At 44.3% G+C, this 20,117-nt stretch overlaps 2 protein-coding genes across 4 annotated transcripts in view; both read left to right on the top strand.

The window, feature by feature from the left end:
- Nucleotides 1-20,117, top strand: part of EFHC2 (EF-hand domain containing 2) — a 326,643-nt gene that overhangs the window by 286,561 nt on the left and 19,965 nt on the right. For all 3 annotated transcript variants that reach the window (XM_088833699.1, XM_088833698.1, XM_055393577.2), the window contains 3 exons: nucleotides 1,609-1,806; nucleotides 3,727-3,819; nucleotides 18,047-18,152. In XM_088833699.1, coding sequence (XP_088689825.1) covers nucleotides 1,609-1,806; nucleotides 3,727-3,819; nucleotides 18,047-18,152 — 397 coding nt within the window. The remainder of the gene's footprint in view (nucleotides 1-1,608; nucleotides 1,807-3,726; nucleotides 3,820-18,046; nucleotides 18,153-20,117) is intronic.
- On the top strand, nucleotides 9,608-10,849 carry LOC129535020 (G protein-coupled receptor kinase 4-like). Its single transcript, XM_055393579.2, has one exon. The coding sequence runs from the start codon at nucleotides 9,644-9,646 to the stop codon at nucleotides 10,808-10,810; it is 1,167 nt and encodes a 388-aa protein (XP_055249554.2). The 5' UTR covers nucleotides 9,608-9,643; the 3' UTR covers nucleotides 10,811-10,849.

Genomic DNA, 20,117 nt, shown 5'->3' with positions numbered 1-20,117 from the left:
TCTCTGGTCCCATCACTTCATGGCAAATAGATGGAGAAACAGTGACAGACTTTATTTTTTTGGCTCCAAAATCACTGCAGATGGTGACTGCAGCCATGAAATTAAAAGATGCTTACTCCTTGGAAGAAAAGTTATGACCAACCTAAACAGCATATTAAAAAGCAAAGGCATTACTTTGCCAACGAAAGTCTTTCTAGTCATGCTATGGTTTTTCCAGTAGTCATGTATGGATGAGAAAGTTGGACTATAAAGAAAGCTGAGTGTCAAAGAGTTGACACCTTTGAACTGTGGCGTTGGAGAAGACTCTTGAGAGTCCCTTGGACTGCAAGGAGATCTAACCAGTCCATCCTAAAGGAAATCAGTCCTGAATATTCATTGGAAGGACTGATGTTGAGGCTGAAACTCCAATACTTTGGCCACCTGATGCAAAGAACTGACTCATTTGAAAAGACTCTGATGCTGGGAAAAATTGAAGGTAGGAGGAGAAGGGGACGACAGAGGATGAGATGGTTGGATGGCATCACGGACTCAATGGACAGGAGTTTTAGTGAACTCCGGTAGCTGGTGATGGACTGGGAGGCCTGGTGTGCTGCGATTCATGGGGTCCTCTGGCCTGGAAAATCCCATGGATGGAGAAGCCTGGTAGTTTGCAATCCATGGGGTCGCTAAGAGTTGGACATGATCGAGAGACTTCACTTTCACGCTTTGGAGAAGGAAATGGCAACCCACTCCAGTGTTCTTGCCTGGAGAATCCCAGGGACGGGGGAGCCCGGTGGACTGCCGTCTATGGGGTCGCGGAGAGTCAGACACGACTGAAGCGACTTAGCAACAGCAGCAGCAGCACAGAGTCAAACAATACTGAGAAACTGAACTGAACTGAACTGCTCTGCCAAATTATATCAATGCCATTTGCCTTCTAAAGACTCAGACAACTGTACCTTTACACAGCTGTTTTTACTTTTTTCTCTCATGGATAGGAGGTGATGGTGGTGGTTTAGTCACTCAGTCATGTCTGACTCTTCCAACCCCCTGTACTGTAGCCCGCTAGGCTCCTCTGTCCATGGGATTTCCCAGGCAAGAATATTGGAGTGGGTTGCCATTTCTTTCTCCACTGATGGGTAGGATGTGTCAGTTTTTACTTTTTACCACAGAAATATGCTTAATCACTTTCCCCATCTCCAAAACATCTTTCTAACTTACTGATTTATAAGTTTCATACCCTGGGAAATCAGAACCCCAAGTCTGTTACTGTTTTGTGTAAAGTAAGATTAATAGGCATTGAATGAACTCATGGATTTAGTCCCAGGATTTTTGACCATTCAAGGACTTTAAGAATTTACTTCCTGGTTGTAGGCTATTATCTGATAGAAGTTTGACTCTGGGCAAAGTGCCATTTTATTTATAAGCTGCTGTGCTTATGGTTTTCCATTCTAGCAAAAGTACCTTCCTGGTTGCTCATAGTAGAGAAATTAAATTAAAAAAAATAATAACCTGTCTCTAGGCCGTTGGTATAGTTTGCTAAAACGGAATTTGGGTGTGTTTTTAATAGAAAGGTAAAATAATCTTAGATATAATTTCTGGAGTGTTTTCCCATTTTTTTTAAAACAGAGAAATAATGATGAATCTAACTGTCGGGAAACTCACAGACCAAGAAGTTATAACCATTGCACGTCGATACCGGGTGCCTGAGGACCCGTGTCCACATGTGAATGTCCTAGTTGCACAGGCCCATGAACAACTCAAGAAAAATGCTTTTGAGAATTTTGAAAGACTCATTGCTTCGTGTGTATACCAAGATCGGGAAAAGTAAGCTTTTATTTTATTGATTCTAAGAAATCATTTATGTTTCTGTGAAGCTGAGTAATTAAGGAATTTGTATTGTATCAAAAAGGGCAAAAAGAAAATTGGCATGTCTCTTCATACTCCACTAGGTAGCAAAGCCACCTTAAATCATTTTTGGAGATTATCTGGGTACACATATTTCATAGTGATGGATGGTGAGCTTTGCTTGTTGATGGAATAGGGGAAGTTCTGTGTCTTCAACAGAATAGAATGGCCCCTTTGCATTTTCTAATTGGTTTCTAGAAGCTTTCAATTGAAACAGTAAATCAGTGTTAGAAGATTTAATTCTGAGATGGCACCTCTTTACACTATTTTATTAATAAGTGGGATTTATAAATATGAGTTTTATAATATACCGGACAGGGGATTTACAAGTAAACTTTCTATAAAATCTCTTTGAAATTATTTCTTCTGAAAAATAATGAAGCTCCGAATAATGTATTTGTTTGCCTTTGAACTTTATTCAGTCATTGTTACAAACAACTGGAGCCCCATCTTAGTATATTTTGGTGTTCATCTTACCCACAGATCCTATATAGTGGTGGGGGAGCATATTCATCTGGAGTTAGAAAATCTTAGGTCTAACTCTAGCCGCTGGTTTTGTAACTTCAGACCACTGTCATCTCTTTACCCCATGACTACTTCCTTCATCCCCAAACCTAAAGTCTGTGCCCTACATATCTTAGAAGGACCCATGGTTTTTCTTAATTTGTTGTTGTTGTAGTCACTAAGTCATGTCCAACTCTTTGCCATCCCCATGGACTGTAGCCCGCCAGGCTCCTCTGTCTGTGGGAGTCTCCAGGCAAGAATCCTGGAATTGGGTTGCCATTTCCTTCTGCAGTGGGTTTTCCCAACTCAGGGATCCAGCCTGCATCTCCTGAATTCAAAGGCGAGTTCTTTACCACTGGCGCTACCAGGGATGCCCCCAGTTTATCTTACTAGGGAACTTTTTTTTTTTTTCCTAATCCATAATACACCCTTGTTGAGTTGTTATAAAAATGGTATTCTTCCTTGAATCTTTAAGCTTCTCTGATCCTCCTGGAAGACATGTTGTTACCTGAGCTTTGTATGACTCTGGCCTTGCCTTCCAGCCTGGTGCTACCCCTCTCCAGGGTGAGAAGTGTGACCCTCTTTCATTAAAGGAATACCTGTTGGGAAAAAGGGGGATAGTTGGTGAGACAACTCTGAGGTTCTTCCAGATCCAGCAAGTTCCAATTCTAGACATAAAGATTCTCTTACCATTTTATAACCTATTGCTAAGAACGAAGCCCACTTTCTTTCCTGTTGGTTCTAATTTTGCCTTATGCCTGGAAGAACACTGGTGGGGTGAGAACATTAGACAAGCATTTCTGTGCCCCAGCAGGCTGGGGAAAATGACTGTTGGGCTGCTCTGGAGAAAAAAATTAGGTGAATGTTAAGGTCCCAGTTGGGGCTTCTAGGTTATACGATTTGGGTCCAAGGAAAAGACTAGAAAAACACCCTCTGGTCATATAATACTTGTGATGGAGGCTCTAGATGCCTGTCAAATTAAGAGATGTTTTCAAATATCAGAACCATTTTTGACTAGTGTTCAAGAATGCAGATCGATTACTTAGAGCAACACTCGTGGCTGCAGCCTTAACAGGTTGTACTATCACCAACCAAGAATCTGAATCTTGATGGAAAGGCCTTTGTAAGGACAGAATCTAGTGACTTCTGAAATGGAAACAAGCTGGTGAAATGCAATATTACTGTTTTTCCTTACCGCGATTCCAGTACCAGTTTTCATATTTATTTCCATGTGCATGCTTTTAGGACACATCTATGTTTTCTTTCCTATAGTATGTAATTATTACTCAAGAGACATGAAGTATAGAAAAGCTCATTGACTGTGTTTTAATGCAGGAAAAAAGTGTTACCCAGCAAAGACATCAAAAGGCTGTGCAAGTCCTCCAGATTACCCTTGAATGAAGATCTTCTTGGATCCTTACTGTCCAGGTAGGTGAGATCTCCACCCTCATGGTCCTGCATGTTTTTGTTTTGGAGACAGTTCCTGGTTTTACATCTGCCTTTAACTGCCCTTGATTTACCCTTTACCTCAGTATTGTTTCACTGATGATACATCTCCATTTAATTGTTACAGAAGGAAAAGTTAGTCATGATTGTGAATGTCAGAGAGCCTCTGATGAATTATCGTTTGATCTTTTTAACATGAAGATGCACTTAAGTGCACACAGATTCATGGGACAAAATGAAAATGAACCGCCTCTTTGGCTGTGAGAGTCTTAGATCTAAAATTTAGGACAGGTTTTTCAGAGCAGTAGTTTCTAATGGCTAAAGACATGCAATTAGAGGACCTCGTGTTATTAGCACAGAGCAAGAGTGCTAGATGTCAAGTGCAGAGGTTAGGATGTTGCCAAAGGAAAGCACAGTGAACTGCTTTCTAAATCACCTCTCTTCTTGTACCAAACCTGACTTTTTGACTGCCTGGCACCACCTTCCTAGCCATTCAGACTCTGGTCATCTTTTATGCTTCCCATGGCATGATGCCAGCCCCTCCTCTGACTGACTTATCTTGATAATGCTGACGTTTGGGGCTGTGTTCTAGGCATTGTTATCATTGCTTTGAGTACATTACCTCATTGACTTTGTGAGAACAGCTTGGTGAGGTCAGAGCTATTATCCTCCTATCTTACATGAGGATGCTGAGGTCTAGAGAGATAAGATTTTGCCCAAAGTCACATAGTCTAGAAGAAGAACTGTGACGTAACCTCTGAACCTTTAAAATGCACATCTTCTGCTTCAGGCCATTTTGAATTATTGTCTACAAATAGCCAGTAGATTAGAATGTCCTGCCTGTTCTGCCTCCTACTTCTACTGCTTGCATCTTCTCTCTTCCCTCTATTCCCACTACCTCCACTCTTGTTCTGACCTACTTTTCTTCTTGACTGTTGCAGGGCCCCCACATTGGCCTTTCTTCCACCAGCCTCTAATTTTTAAATCCATCTTTGCATCTAGCAGCTAAGCACCTTCTAAGAACAAGAATATCCCAGTGTCACTCTTCTAATCACAAGCCTTCTACCATTTCTTTGTTCTCTGAGGAATGACCAACTTTCTCAGCTTTCAGCTCCTCTTCCGCCTTCTCCTTTGTGGGGCTTAGGGTTGTCCTTGGAGCATTATTCTCAAGCAGGGGCTGGAGTGGGCAGTCGTCATCTGAGACAGGAGAAAAAAAAGGAAGCAGATAAAAACTGAATGCCACATGGGAGATCTAGGGTCCTTCTGCCCCTAGTATCAGGAGCAGAATCAAGAGGAGGCCAATCCAGGCGGCTGTGTGTGTGCATTGGATAACCTGGGGTTGTCTTCTAGACTTTCAGCTCTATTTGCTTTTATTTTCTAGCAGCAGTATGAGGGATAAATAGGCCATCCCAGTGTAAAGGACCTGAGATGAAGTACAGGCTTGGGAGTCTGGTTTCTCCACAGTTCCCACATTCTCAAAGCTCTTCTTCCCATTCCCAGTAGTCCAGCCAAATGGCCCACTTAGCTTTTCACTTGTATATCTCCTACATTTCCAATCTGTTGCCTTTTCTCTTGCTATTTCTTCAGTAGGAACTAGCTTTGAGTTTTCTTCACCTGCTGAAAGCTTGTTCTTCATTTGAGACCTGTTTTGCATAGCACTGTATCCATGAAGCCCTCTTGGATTTGGTTGGCTGGTGTGATTATCTCCTGCTAAGGATTCTCACCGGAGAAGGCAATGGCACCCCACTCCAGTGTTCTTGCCTAGAAAATCCCATGGATGGAGGAGCTTGGTAGGCTGCAGTCCATGGGGTCGCTAAGAGTCGGACACGACTGAGCGACTTAGCAGCAGCAGCAGCAAGGATTCACACAGCACTATTTATGTTTCTTTCTCTTTTCTTTTTTGTCTCTTACCTTGTAATGAAGATTTGTGAGTAGATATCTGATCCACTCAGATGCCGAGACCTCCTTCGAACCTGTTTGATTTACTGCCTAAAAATAAGCAGCGGGTTGTCACAGCCTGACAGTTTACCCCTTACCTTGTCTCCTGTATTCTTTGAATATACTTGCTAGCTGTGTAATCTTGTACAAGTTTTTTGACCTGTCTGAACCTCAGATTCCATACCTCTAGAATGAGATAACAATATCTGCTTCCTCGTGGTTCTTGGGGCGAATTGAGATAACATACATAAATTCCCCAGTGCCATAGCACCTGGTACTACGTCCTGATTGGAGACTAGGAGAGAAGTGTTCATCAGACACCATAGACCACACACTCTGACTTAGAAATGAACCGGAAGAGACCTGTGTCCTTCTACACAGAGGAAGCCTTGTTTTTAAACAGTTGGATCTGAATGCCTTTCACACATTAAGCTGTCTTCTAGTCAGGAAGCTGCGGATGTTTATTAAATTATCTCTTGATGGCCTTGGGATGAGTTGTCCTGGAAAATCCAGTAATGTGGGAGCCTGGCCTCTGGGGGACCTAGATGTTTCTTATCCAGCACTGAGGCCACCAAGTCATCATCCTCTCATCTTCTCAGCAGACTGTTTTGTCTTTGCCTTGACGATTTGACATGAAAGGCAGAAAGATGATTCCCCAACTTGCCATGAAGCCGGCTCAGTCTCAGATCACATCCGCCTCCGAGCCCCAGCTTAGCTCCAAGGAGGTCATCCCTCTGAGCCACTAAGCAGACCATGTTCAGTCTAACTTTGCCTCTAATTGTGCACTGACCCTTCTCCACACTCAGGGGAAACTTCAGACTAATCAGATTAGAAAATGTCTCATTCCCATTCCCCTCTCCCTCCAATATGCCCTGCCACGATTTGGGTCACATGCTTGATGTTTTGCATCATCTCCGCAGATTCCTTTCAAAGACGGCCCTAATTCCTAACGGGCCCATCAGCCTGCAGCTTACATTTATATTCTGCATTCTTATTGTTCCCCACAGACTCCACAGGGCTTTCCAGAGCCTTGACCAGACTCTCTTTCTGCACAGCCCTCCTGTGGCACGCTAAACCAGAGCCCCTCTGACGTCTGCAGTCTCCCGTGGGAGACAGGCCCAGAGTTTGTTGACTTGGTTCAGCACACACTGCCCAGGGGCAGTTTTACCTGCCTTGGGATGGAGCTGGGCAGCTGGTGAGCAGGTGTAGAGCCCTGACGCTATATGAATTCGGATCAGGAGATGAAAAACTATATGGCTAAAGATTCAGATGATTTCTTTCACCCAGGGATTGTTACTTGTATATTTCTCCTGACCCTGCATTTGGGTACTAAGATTTCCCTTCTATTCCATTTCTATTTTTCTTCTGATTCAGTTAGGTCTTTTCCTTATTAGCACAACTCACGCTGGAATCAGTACTTCAAAATCTTTTCACATCTGGTTACCCCAGCCCCCATCAGTTTGTGCTGTGGAAACCTGTATGATGGTCAAGAGTCCGCCTGCAATGCAGGAGACCTGGGTTCGATCCCTGGGTCAGGAAGATCCCCTGGAGAAGGGAATGGCTACCCACTCCAGTATTCTTGCGGGGAGAATCCCATGGACAGAGGAGCCTGGCGGGCTACAGTCCATGGGGTCACAAAGAATCTGATGCACCTGAGCAACTAACACATATACACAGCCAGTATGAGGTCACCTTCTTTACCAAACAATCATTTCACTAATGCACAGAGCATCAGATGTAAATGTTTGATGTAGTGATAGCTATTACCCATAATAGGAGTGACACTCTATTGAAACAGTGCCTAGGGCCCTGGAATATTTTGTAAATCCTTGAGCACATTAAAAGGTACATTTTCATTGATGGTAGGCATGATACCTCTTTTCTTGAGGAGGCTGTCTCACTGAATAAATGTACTCCAGCCCCAGATGGAATTAGAATAACAACCCCCTAAGATACCCTCAACCTTTGTTTCTATCTCAGGCCCTAGGGGTAGGGACGATATCTCATTCAACCCTGCAGTCCCAGAGATATGTCCCATGCTATTACACTGGGCAGGGGGGAGAAACATGTGGGCTTTATACCTATCAGAGCTGCCTCTGAAGTCCAACCCTACTGCCTTCTGCCCAAGTGATCCCTGTAAGTGGAATAAACCCCACTGAGCCTTCATTTGGGTGTTAAGGTTTCCTCAGAACTAATAAGCAAGAAATTCTGGTTCTCACACCATAAGAGGTGGGGAGAATTCTGAGGTCATTCCGTTCTCTGTTCCTGGTGGGCCTGGGGAGTGAAGAGGCACCCTCCTCCCCTGACTGTGGCCTTCCAAAGCGGGACTTAGAAGTCAAGTGTGACTCTTTCCCCAGCAGCTCTGCCCCAAGCTACTCTTTTACAGTTGGCGTTGGGTTCCACAGAATGCCTTAGGACTGGCCTCCCAGGAGAGCTGGTGCCTCATCCAGAAGTATCAGTTAAAATGGAAAAAGTTAACAGGGCTTTCAAATCATCTCATTATGCTCTACCCAGCCTCTCCCCCTGTTCCCCTTGCAGAGGCGTGGTTGGGGCTTAAGTAATTTCACCAACAGTACCTGGCCATGAAGCTGAGGGGCAGGGGTGGAACCGTGTGATTGCTCACATTGCAAAGTGTTTGGTGCCCTGGGAAGTTTTGAGGGAGAAACCCCCTTCTCTCCCTGTTCATCTCTTCTCCCTCTCTTCTCTCTCACCCCCCACCCCGACCATACACACAGATGGTTTCTGCTTTTTCAAATATAAGGCGATTTGGTCCCCAAGAAGATCTGTGCTGGGATCACAATTGGAATTTAGAAGCCTGGTGACTTGAGATCACGGAACTTAACTCACTGGCACCCTGGGCAGTGCCATCCTGCCAGCTCCTAAGTTGTGACCAACTGGCAACAGCGGCCCAGAGCTCCACGTTTTTTTCCCCTCAAGTGTCTGGTCTTTAAGACTCCCACCAGGTGTTTCAGTATGCACCCTGGGGTTTGTCAGGTAATGAACTGAAACCAAACCCAAGCAAGTGAGTCAAACATGTGTCTTCACTACCCTCGCTCCCTTTCAGCCCCGGTCATGCCACCAGCCTGCTCCCCTAAGTTATGAGATGGTCTTTGCGGCAGAAGGGAACCCAAGTTACTCTGGAGCAGAATACAGCTGCTGCTGCGCCTATTACCTCCACAGATGGGGGCAATAAAGCATATCAGTATTATTCCCCATGGCAAGGAGATGGATGGCTGCTGTGGTTTGAAAGCCATTCATCATTTTTGGGAGGGGGGAACAAGAGCACCCATCAAATGACACATTAGACTCACTTCTGAGAACTCCCACCTAGCAAGGCATCAGGAAGCCTACTTGGAGGTCATTATGATCGAGAGGGGAACCAGAGAAATGGCTTTCCCTCCCTCTTCTTCCATAAACATGTCCTTTAGTTTGTGTAGGGAAGGAAATGGTGGCTTGCCTGCGTATCAAAGGGAAAGAAGAATTTATGGAGGCTTTAGGAAAACACTTCAGCACTGTGAGCTAGGACTTTAAAGTAAGCAGGCTGACTTTTTAACAAGCTTAGGCACACTTAAAAGCCAGAATTAGCGTTGCCCTTTAGGGCAGTCACCCTGGAAGGCTGTGCACTCATTCCAACAATGTCGCCATACAAAGCTCTTCTTTGGAATTGCCTCCACAGCCTTTTCAGAGGAATTTCCTCCAGAGTGGCAAATCTTCATCCTTTGACTGTGAATCAGAGTCTTAGCAAGAGTCAAATGTCGTTTGGCAAGGAGAGATGTAGTGGATTCAGGTGGAGAAAGAGGATGCTCACATTTTTTAACAGAAGCACAGTGGAGAGGTTTGCGCTTGTCAAGTGCGAGCTACAGGAAAAATGTACACCTGTAAGAAGCTAGAGAAGAAAAGAATAAAGAGGAGGAAAGGGGAGGCCATGGCCCTGAACGAGAAGAGGATCCTAGAGAAAGTGCATAGTAGGTTTGTAGTTAGTTTATGTTACACGTACCAAACCAAAAAGTCCCTGTGCTTGGTGCTGACCATCATGAACGGAGGAGACCTGAAGTTCCACATTTACAACCTGGGCGGCCCTGGCCTCAGCGAGCAGAGGGCGATCTTCTACGCGGCTGAGCTGTGCTGTGGCTTGGAGGACCTGCAGCGGGAGCGCATCGTGGACAGGGACTTAAAGCCCGAGAACATTCTCCTCGATGATCACGGACACATCCGGATTTCAGATCTTGGTTTGGCCTTGGAGATCCCAGAAGGGGCGAAGATCAGTGGAAGAGTTGGAACGCTGGGCTACATGGCTGCGGAAGTTATCAACTCTGAGAGCTATACGTTCAGTCCTGATTGGTGGGGGCTTGGCTGTCTGATATACGAGATGATTGAGGGACATTCTCCATTCAAAAAACACAAAGAGAAGGTTAAGCGCGAGGAGGTGGAGCGGAGAGTGAACAGAGAGACGGAGCAGTACTCCGGGAAGTTCTCCGAGGACGCCAGGTCCATCTGCAGCATGTTACTCACCAAGGATCCTAAGCAGCGCCTGGGCTGCAGGGGCGAAGGGGCGGCTGAAGTCAAGGGACACCCTGTGTTCAGGGACATCAACTTCAGGCGGCTGGAGGCCCACATGTTAGACCCGCCTTTCCACCCTGATCCGCAGGCAGTTTACTGCAAGGACATCTTAGACATCGAGCAGTTCTCCGCGGTGCGGGGCATCCATCTGGACAGCACCAACAGCTGCTTCTACAGCGAGTTCGTCACGGGCTGTGTCTCCATCCCCTGGCAGAACGAGATGATCGAGTCTGAGTGTTTCAAGGACGTCAACGACAGTGAAAATGAGCCAGCTGTGGTTTTAGAGCCAGATGAGAAGCCGGGTCAGCAAGTCCCCAGGCGGAAGAAGAGAGGCTTCTTCTACAGACTCTTCTCCAGAGGGGGCTGCTTCCGCACCGGCTCCAGCAAGAAGAAGCTGGTGTCCTCCAGACGGCGACCATGCGCCGCACGGCCAGACCACACAGGAGCACGCACCGGGGCTCCGTCCCGCCTGTGACCCGCAATAAACGTGTGGGACTCACAAAAAAAAAAAAAAAAAAAGAAGTAAGAGAGATCCATCTTCTATATGACTCATAGGCTTTCCCAGAATATTTCGAAAGGATGGATAGGATTTGGCGAATGATGACCTGCAGTGGTCAGGAGACAGGGAGGACCGCTGGGGAGATAATATTCAGGGGAAATTGACCTACTTGTCCTCACTCCCCTGAGAATTGAGCCTGTATCCATCTCTAAACTGCTCCTCCTCGTCTCTTTCTCCTCCAACCTGGAGTGCTCCTTTGTGTCCTATGCTTATCTCTCTGACAACCTCATCTGACAGCAGCATATAGTAGATATAGGGTATAGTAGCACATGGAGGCATGAAAAATCTCACGCTGTCAGTGGTGCAGGCGAGGAAGCTCTGTGATGAGAAAGACCAGGAGACGATTCCCTTATCAGTGTGCTCCAAACGAGGGTGCTCCTGCCTTTCCCAGTCTGATGCATGAATTGACCACCTGGGAAAGCACTCTGCACTGTCTCTCATCTGCTTTTCACACTTCTTACGTTTTCATTTATGCCAAACGGATACATACTTATAGAAAAGAAAATAAATCATTCTAAAAAAACTTACTCTGACAAGAGCAGTTTCCAGCCACATCTCTCCCCACCTCCCAGACCCATTCTCAAGAAACAGCCTTTCCGTCTTTCTAGTTGTTTCTACAGAACTTAAAATAGCATGCACATTCTGCTATTTCTGGATTTCTCATTTTTAGATACTAGTAGGAGTTTCCTGTTATGATGCTTGAGAATTTAGTATAATATTGATTCCCATTACTGGTGTTCTTTCTGGATGCTCTTAGAATCGTGTCTTTATTCCTGATGTTCTGGAAATTCACAGTGGGGCCTTGTCGGGTGTGTTTGTGTGTGTGTGTATTTGTGCGCACACGCCTATATATAGATTATGCTTAACAGTTTATGGGCCCTTCCAGTCTGGAGACTCTGTCCTTTGGCTCAGAGAAATTTTCCATTAATTTTTAAATTATTTCCTCCCATCCTTTTTCATTTTTGTCTTGTGAGAACTCCTATCATTAAGATTTTGGCTCTCTTGAATCTAGATTAACTTTTTCTTTATCATTAGGATGTCCTTACCAAGGGGTTTCCTCAGCTTTACATTCCACCCTTTCTACTGCATCTTTTTACTACTATCATATTTTTTATTCCAAGAGCACACTTTTGGTTCCTTTTTTGTAGTATTCTGTTCTTTTTTCATGGGTGTAATATATCCTCTTATGTCACATCTTTCCCTCTGCTACCTGAATTTTCTTTGTCCCCTGATAGCTTTTTCCCCTGTTTCTGCTTTGACTTCTGTCCTTAATGTTGGAAGCTTTTGGGGGTGGGTCTTCTTGATTAGTGGGTTTCACTGCATGAGGATCTCCTGGCCTGCATTTTCATTAGGGAATCCCCAGAAGCCACAATCTGGAGATCTCTCAGGGCCACTCAGAGCATCGAGGGAAGAATCCTATGTTCTCCTGCAGGGTTAGGAGGGAAGTGGATTAGGGAAAAGGAGGAAAAATTAAGCACAGCCACTAATGTTCTGAAAACAGGAAAGGGGAAGAAAGGGGTCTGAGAGACCCAGGTTCAGTGGGTAATGCTCTTCTTAACCCCCCATTATGCTTCATCTACCCAAGACTAGAGCTTCTTTAGTTGAATTTCTTTGGAGAACAAGCCCCAATCCTCTACAGTGAAGAGTCCAGTGTACAAGGACAGATTCTTGAGGGTCCAGCTGCTCTTGCTGTTTTCAGGATTTCAAACAGCCCTTGTTTTCAGTACCCCACCTTGTCCCTGGGGCTTCCCTCATAGCTCAATCAGTAAAGAGTCTGCCTGCAGTGCAGGAGACGTGGGTTTGATTCCTGGGTCAGGAACATCCCCTGGAGAAAGAAATGGCAACCCACTCCAGTATCCTTGCATGAAGAATCCCATGGACAGAGGAGCCTGGCAGGCTACAGTCCATGGGGTCAAAAGAGTCAGGCACAACTTAGTGACTAAACCACCACCACCTTATCCCTGGGCTTCCCTGGCGGCTCAGTCAGTGAAGAATCTACCTGCAGTGTGGGAAACCTGGGTTTGATCCCTGGGTTGGAAAGATCCCCTGGAGGAGGGCATGGCAACCCACTCCAGTATTCTTGCCTGGAGAATCCCCATGGCTAGAGGAGCCTGGCGGGCTGCAGTCCACGGGGTTGCAAGGAGTTGGACACAACTGAGCAACTAAGCACAATACCTTATCCCTGCCTTTATTGGCACCTGGAGTCTACAATCACTCAGCCTCTCAGCAGTTTTGTGGGCCACATTGCCTAACCTCTTCAGTGCCCTCCATGTCTCTGCCACAGACATTTGGAGTTCAGCTTCCCTTCCTCAGCTGTCCCAGTTATCCCAGTCTGATTTCCATCTTGCAAAAGATTTTGAAATTTCTTATCCACTGTTGCCTTTTTTCCACCAGCTATCTTTCTCATTGCAGGATACTACCTACTTTTATTTCTCTATTGTCATTGGGTGAAATTTTGGTGGGAAAAGGAAATAAGTATTTGTGAGTGACCCATTGTGATTTACTGCCATCCTACCCACTTCCCAAGAGCAAAGGATTCTCCCAGGAAGCACTGCATAATTTTATCCTTTTTCATTGAAAGATTCTTTGTTCTTTTTCTGTCTAGCTCCTTTTGGGGGGATTCCCACCTCCAGTGAAATCCTCACAGACAAAATTGAAAAGAGAAACTTGGAGTATTTTACCACATTGTGCTTGGTCGCTCAGTTGTTTCTGACTATAGCCCACCAGGCTCCTCTGTCCATGAGGATTCTCCAGGCAAGAATACTGAAGTGGGTTGCCATGCCCTCCTCCAGGGGATCTTCCCAACTCAGAGATCGAATCTAGGTCTGCCACATTGCAGGCGGATTCTTTCCCATCTGGGCTGCCAGGGAAGCCCAAGAATACTAGAGAGGGTAGCCTATCCCTTCTCCAGGAGATCTTCCTGACCCAGGAATCAAACCGGGGTCTCCTGCATTGCAGGCAGATTCTTTACCAGCTGAGCTGTTTTATCGCATTGAAGTGAAGTGAAGGGAAAGTCACTCAGTCATGTCCGACTCTTTGTGACCCCATGGACTGTATAGTCCACGGAATTCTCCAGGCCAGAATACTGGATTGGGTCGCCGTTCCCTTCTCCATGGGATCCTTCCCAACCCAGGGATGGAGCCCAGGTCTCCCGCATTGCAGGTGGATTCTTTACCAGCTGAGCCACCAGGGAAGCCCAAGAATACTGGTGTGGGTAGCCTATCCCGTCTCCAGCGGATCTTTCTGACTGAGGAATCGAACTGGGGTTTCCTGCACTACAGGGAGATTCTTTACCAACTGAGCTATCAGGGAAGCTCATTTTATCATGTTAGCTCAGCTCTTTCCTGAGGCCTGGCTTTGGACTTTGGAAAGATTAAATCTTTCAAACATTTTTCCTCAAAAAGGTTTAGACATCATTATTAAGCTGTGTATGTACTCTTTGATTAACACCATTTGATCCTTCCTAAATATTATTTGAGTCAGGAATAGCTTCCCAAATATCTTTTGAGATGGGTAAATGGTTAGATTGTGTTGAGGTAGACATTATCATGAGTTGGGCAGGGAAAAGTGCTAGGGGCCCAGGGTTGACAAGTGATCGTAAGCAAATATCAGACAGATTGGTAAGGAAGTCTGATAATAGGACTTCAGTGGTGACTTCCAGAAGTTTTCCTGTACCATCCAGTGCCATCATATGGAGCAAATATAGACTTACTTAGGCATGGGGACTTGGTTAAATAAGTGGAAGCAGGAAGGCCTTTCTGAGGAAGTAACATTTGAATGGAGACTTTCCAGACAAAGGGCCCAGAACGTGCAAATGCCTTGCATTGCTGGGAACAGTCTTGGTATGATCAGAGAGCATGAAGAAAGCAAGTGTACCTGGAATATGGTGAAGAGGGAGAGAGATTTCAGATGAGATCAGAGAAGTCAGCGGGGGACCAGATTATATGTGGTTTTATAAACGGTAAGGAGTTCAGCTTGTGTTCTAAGTGGATTGGAAATTCACCAGAGAGTTGTCAGCGAGGAAGTAACTGATCCAATCTGTGTTTTAGAAAGACCATTCCGGTGGAGGATGTAAGAGTAGAAGCAGCAAGACCATGATACAAATGCTATTCCTGTAACCCAGGTCAGAGATGATGGTGGCTTATTAGAATAGAAAAGATGGAGAAAAATAGACTTGTGATATGCTTAGGTGTTAAAGCCTACAGAACTGGTTAGTGGACTGTATATGAGGGGTGAAGTCAGACCTGATTCTAAGTCTGTTTCATAGTCTTTTGACTGGTTTCCAAATCACTGGGATATTATACTTCTGAAACCTCTAGGATTCAATACATGCCTCCTGTTGTGATGTGATGGGAAGGCAATGGCAAGCCACTCCAGTACTCTTGCTTAGAAAATCCCGTGGATGGAGGAGCCTGGTGGGCTGCAGTCCGTGGGGTCGCTATGGGTCAGACACGACTGAGCGACTTCACTTTCACTTTTCACTTTCACACATTGGAGAAGGAAATGGCAACCCACTCCAGTGTTCTTGCCTGGAGAATCCCAGGGACGGGGGAGCCTGGTGGGCTGCCGTCTATGGGGTCACACAGAGTCGGACACGACTGAAGTGACTTAGCAGCAGCAGCAGCAGCAGATTCTGTACTGTAGGAACAGACAGAGAAACTTCTTTCATTGGTGATCTCATTCAGTCTTCCAGGCTGGTGGCTTTAAATACAATCTGTATGGTAATGACTGCCACATTTTGATCTCTAACTCAAACCTATTTCCTGAACTTCAGACTCATATGCCCAACTCCTCACTTCCCATCAAAATGTAACACATCCAAAACCAAACTCCAGTTGCTCAAGCAAAACCCTGGGAGTTGTCCTGAATCCATTCCTATTCATTCTCCCCCTCACCTCCCCTATACACTATAAAATCTTTCAGGAATCCTATGCTCAAAATATATTCAGGCTTTACCGTTCCTCACTGCTCTCCACTGCCACCACTGTCATCAAAGCTGCCATTACCTCTTACCCAGATTACTGCAGAAGACTGCTAAGCACCCTTGCCACTGTGGCCTTGCCCCTACATTGTACCTGCAATATATCAACTAGTGTGATCTTCAGAAAATAGAGATCTCGTAACTGTTCTGCACAATGTACTCCAATGGCTCTTAGCTGTCCTTAGTATGAAAGTCAAAGGCTCTCCATGATCTCATTCTCTGATCTCAGCTCCTACTCAAAGTATTAGGGAATACTTTTCTTTGAGGTACCATGCTAAAGGAAAACTTCTTACAAAACATCTTTCATTGATTGAGTTTTAGTTCATCTCCCCAAAAACAGGCAAATAAAAGACATAATGGTCCTGCATTTTGGCTACAAACTATTCCATAAACCGATCATGTCCTTTCAAGGAGTCTAATGATGAGTGAGCCAGAATTCACAGGATAAACAGTGGTAGGGGGCAGCATGTTGGAGCTGTCTCCCAGAATCCTTGGCCAAAGAAAATGTACACAAAAAAATGACTGAATTCCCTTTCCCCTCTTCTGATCTCTCTGTTTATTCTACTTTGTTTAGGTTGATGAGTCTATGTAACTTCATCATGTAACATTTCATTTATTGTTGCTAATTTTTATTAGTTTATAAATGTGAGCTATTCTTTTCTTAATGCTTGGGAAAAAAGCCTTTTGACTGATTATGAGTTATTTTTTCCTACTTCTGTTATCACTGAGTTTTCTTATAGTTAATTATCCTCTGTTCATCCTTGCAATAGTAACTTGCACACCTCACTTGCTGGTTGGGGGCGGGGGGCAGAGCATGTTGAGTTAGAGGTGCTGAGAGAAGGGCAGGAACCTGGAGCAGGGTGCATGGAACAATGCCTTAGTGACCACCTTTGTTTTTTTTTTTTTCTTCTAAAAGTCATGTTATATAACCAGTATATATTTAGCCTTAGGAATTGGCAGAACATGGTCAAATTCAGAATAGGTAACATTGAGGTATTACAATAAGAAGTACTTCGTGTTAGGGACATTGTAGCAATTACTTTGAAAATTTGAGGTCTTAATGGCCAAACCTCTATTATGGTTAAGAATAAAATTATGACAATGTCTATAATTAGGAAATAGTAGTCAATTAGATTAGTTATTTTTGACCTATAGCTTTATGATGCAGGTTAATCATTTGTGTCTTTTTTGCTTTCAAAATGAAAATGGACTTAAATTTTCCTGATTATAAATTTAAAAGAATTCAAATGATACAGAAAGTCTAAAGAAAAAGCAACAATTATAATCTCTCTGCCAAAGATAGCTATTCTTAATACTTCTGTGTATTGTTCCTGGACATTTTAAATGCTGTTTTTTACAAATATAAACCTAAAGTGAGATCATAACTCTGCATTCTATATTATAACCTCCTTTCCACTCAACAATATGTTACTAACATATTTCCATGATAACATATATGGATCTATTGTTGTTAAGTCGCTCAGTCATGTCCGACTCTTTGCAACCCCATGGACTGCAGCACACCAAACTTTCCTGTCCTTCATCGTCTCCCAGAGTTTGCTCAAACTTATGTCCATTGAGTCGGTGATGCCATCCAACCATCTCATCCTCTGTCACCCCCTTCTCCTGCCTTCAATCTTTTCCAGTGAGTCAGCCCTTCCCATCAGGTGGCCAAAGTATTGGAGTTTCTGCATCAGTCCTTCCAATGAATATTCAAAGTTGATTTCCTTTAGGATTGACTGATTTGAGCTCCTTTCAGTCCAAGGGACTCGGGACTCTCAAGAGTCTTCTCCAACACCACGATTTGAAAGCATCAGTTCTTCAGTGCTCAGCCTTCCTTATGGTCCAACTCTCACATCCATACATAACTACTGGAAAAACCACAGCTTTGACTTGATGGACCTTTGTCAGCAAAGAATGTCTCTGCATTTTAATATGCTATCTAGATTGGTCATAGGTCCTGGGGATACTTTGGTGAATTAGATGTGTGAGGTCCCTGCTCTCAAAGAGTTTACAGCCTGGAGGGTTAGAAACAAAATATAAAGTAATAAGAAATAAGAAAAATATCAGTATTGAAGCACTTCTAATATTATGTTTTCATGGTGGATTTAAGCTGACATTTTGGTCCTGAATTCTACAGATTGACTCAAATCATATAATTATATTTTTAGGTTTGAAGACAGTGAAAAACAAATAAATTACGAGTCATTTTTCTGTGCACTGAACTGGAGAGTGAATCCAGTGCCTGAATTGGAAATGGTATCGTACATTAAAGAGGTAAAATTAACAATAACACCTGTTTTAAAAACCAGCCATAGCTACCTCCCTTGCATTTTTAACATCCTTTATCTTGAAATTATTTTTCAATGTAGAATATTAACATCAGTGCTTTTGGAAAGAGCACTGTGTGTTTCTGAGTATTTGTGTTAAAGGCTAATTCACTTTCCATGCTGAGCGAACATCTGCTGTATAAGAGCGTGATTTTTCTTATGCAGCTGAATTTTTTTTAACCTAAGTCGCACCCAATTATATGGAAAATAGGATAACAGGTTACAGTTATAAATAGATATAAACACTGTTATCAGGGGATTCTGGTAATATCATCATAAGCCACAGGAGCAAACCTCAAATGGTGCATATGTCAAGAATCCCCAGTGTGTCTGAGGCGGTGCACACAGGTTTGCCTTGGGTGAAGCAATATTGTATGTAGATGCATATTTCCTAGTGGGGCCAAATTCGAAATAGAAATTCAGTAGAAAAATGCTTGGTTAGGGAAAACAAAGTTCTTGTGATCAGATGATGCTCTCAACATTGTGGAATTGTCTGAATTCTCTAAGATCTCTTTGGACCAATTGTCTTTAAGGAGTGGGTGGGTGGGTGACGGTTTGTTTATGTTTTAACATGCTCCAGAAATTGATTTTCTTGGGAAAGTCCCTTGATAAAGCAAATGTCATGTGGTCAGTACTCTCAGAAAGGAGGCATTTATTCCTCCCGGTCTCTGCTGACCAGCTCATTCTGGCCTGAACTGGTCTAGTGCCCTTGGGGAGTTCCCTTAGGCATGCAGCTCTTCTGGAGTGTCAGGCAGCCTTAGAACCTCCAGATGATGGGGAAACACTGGTGGCCTTTGGACTTAAACAGAGCTGGGCTTGAATTCTGGCCCTGCCGCTTGCTTAGCTCAGTGACTTCGGGGATAGTTACTTAACTCATTAATTTATGGATTTAATTCTCAGACAAATCACATTTGCGTATCCACTCTCAGCAGTTTTGGTGCTGTGTCCTGGGATCTAGAGACAGTCATTTATGCTACCTGGAGGAGGGTCGGGGGACAGGAAGTGGTGGCACTTGAAATTTCGATGATGAATAGTAAGAGTTAGATAGGAAGAGTGGCATGGTATGCCCAGTGGCCTTCCCAGCAGAGGCTCCAAGGCAAGGGGCATCATGACTCTTGGTCAGAACTGGGAAGGATTGGTGCGACTTGGATGAAGGCACAAAGCGGGAGGAGAGGAGAGGGATGAGGCCAGAGATAACCTCATGGGTGGGATTTGCATATCATCCTGCAAAGTCTGGAGACCATGAACAAATGTCCAGGAAGACAGTGACATGATTAGGTATGCCCTTTAAAGGGCCCTTGCTCTGGTCGGGCAGTGGGTAGATTGGAGAGAGGACAAGGAGACAAGTAGATCCCTTAAGAGGCTCTTTGATGATCCATCGTCACCATAGCAACAGCACACACTTAAAGCATTTACTGTGTGTCAGGCTCTCTTCTAAGACCTCACAATCTATTTGCTCATTTAATCCTCAGAGCAACTTTCTGAGGGTAGATACTTTTATCATTCCCATTTTAGAGATGAGTAAGTTAGAAGAACAGCCAGTGTATGGTAGAGTGAGAATTTTAATTCAGATTTGTTTTACCACAAAGAATGAAAAAGGAAACAATCATTTAGATATAATTATTATTGAAGATCCTGGATTTAATTCACTAAATTTCAAGATACTGTCACAAAAACAAATTAATACTGTCTTTTGGTAACCTTTTAGGTGTTAACCCGGAGAAGGCAATGGCAAGCCACTCCAGTACTATTGCCTGGAGAATCCCATGGATGGAGGAGCCTGGTGGGCTGCAGTCCGTGGGGTCGCTAGGGGTCGGACACGACTGAGCGACTTCACTTTCACTTTTCACTTTCACACATTGGAGAAGGAAATGGCAACCCACTCCAGTGTTCTTGCCTGGAGAATCCCAGG

This window comes from Moschus berezovskii, chromosome X, assembly GCF_049115385.1.
Source record: "Moschus berezovskii isolate FMDL1 chromosome X, NW_MosBer_1.0, whole genome shotgun sequence".
NCBI classification, from domain to species: Eukaryota; Metazoa; Chordata; class Mammalia; order Artiodactyla; family Moschidae; genus Moschus; species Moschus berezovskii.
The sequence above is the reverse complement of the archived record's forward strand: the minus strand, read 5'-3'. Positions and strand labels throughout refer to the sequence as shown.

Excerpts from the sequence above, each read along its gene's own strand:
- LOC129535020 (XM_055393579.2), top strand. The coding sequence starts at position 9,644 with ATGTACACCTGTAAGAAGCTAGAGAAGAAAAGAATAAAGAGGAGGAAA.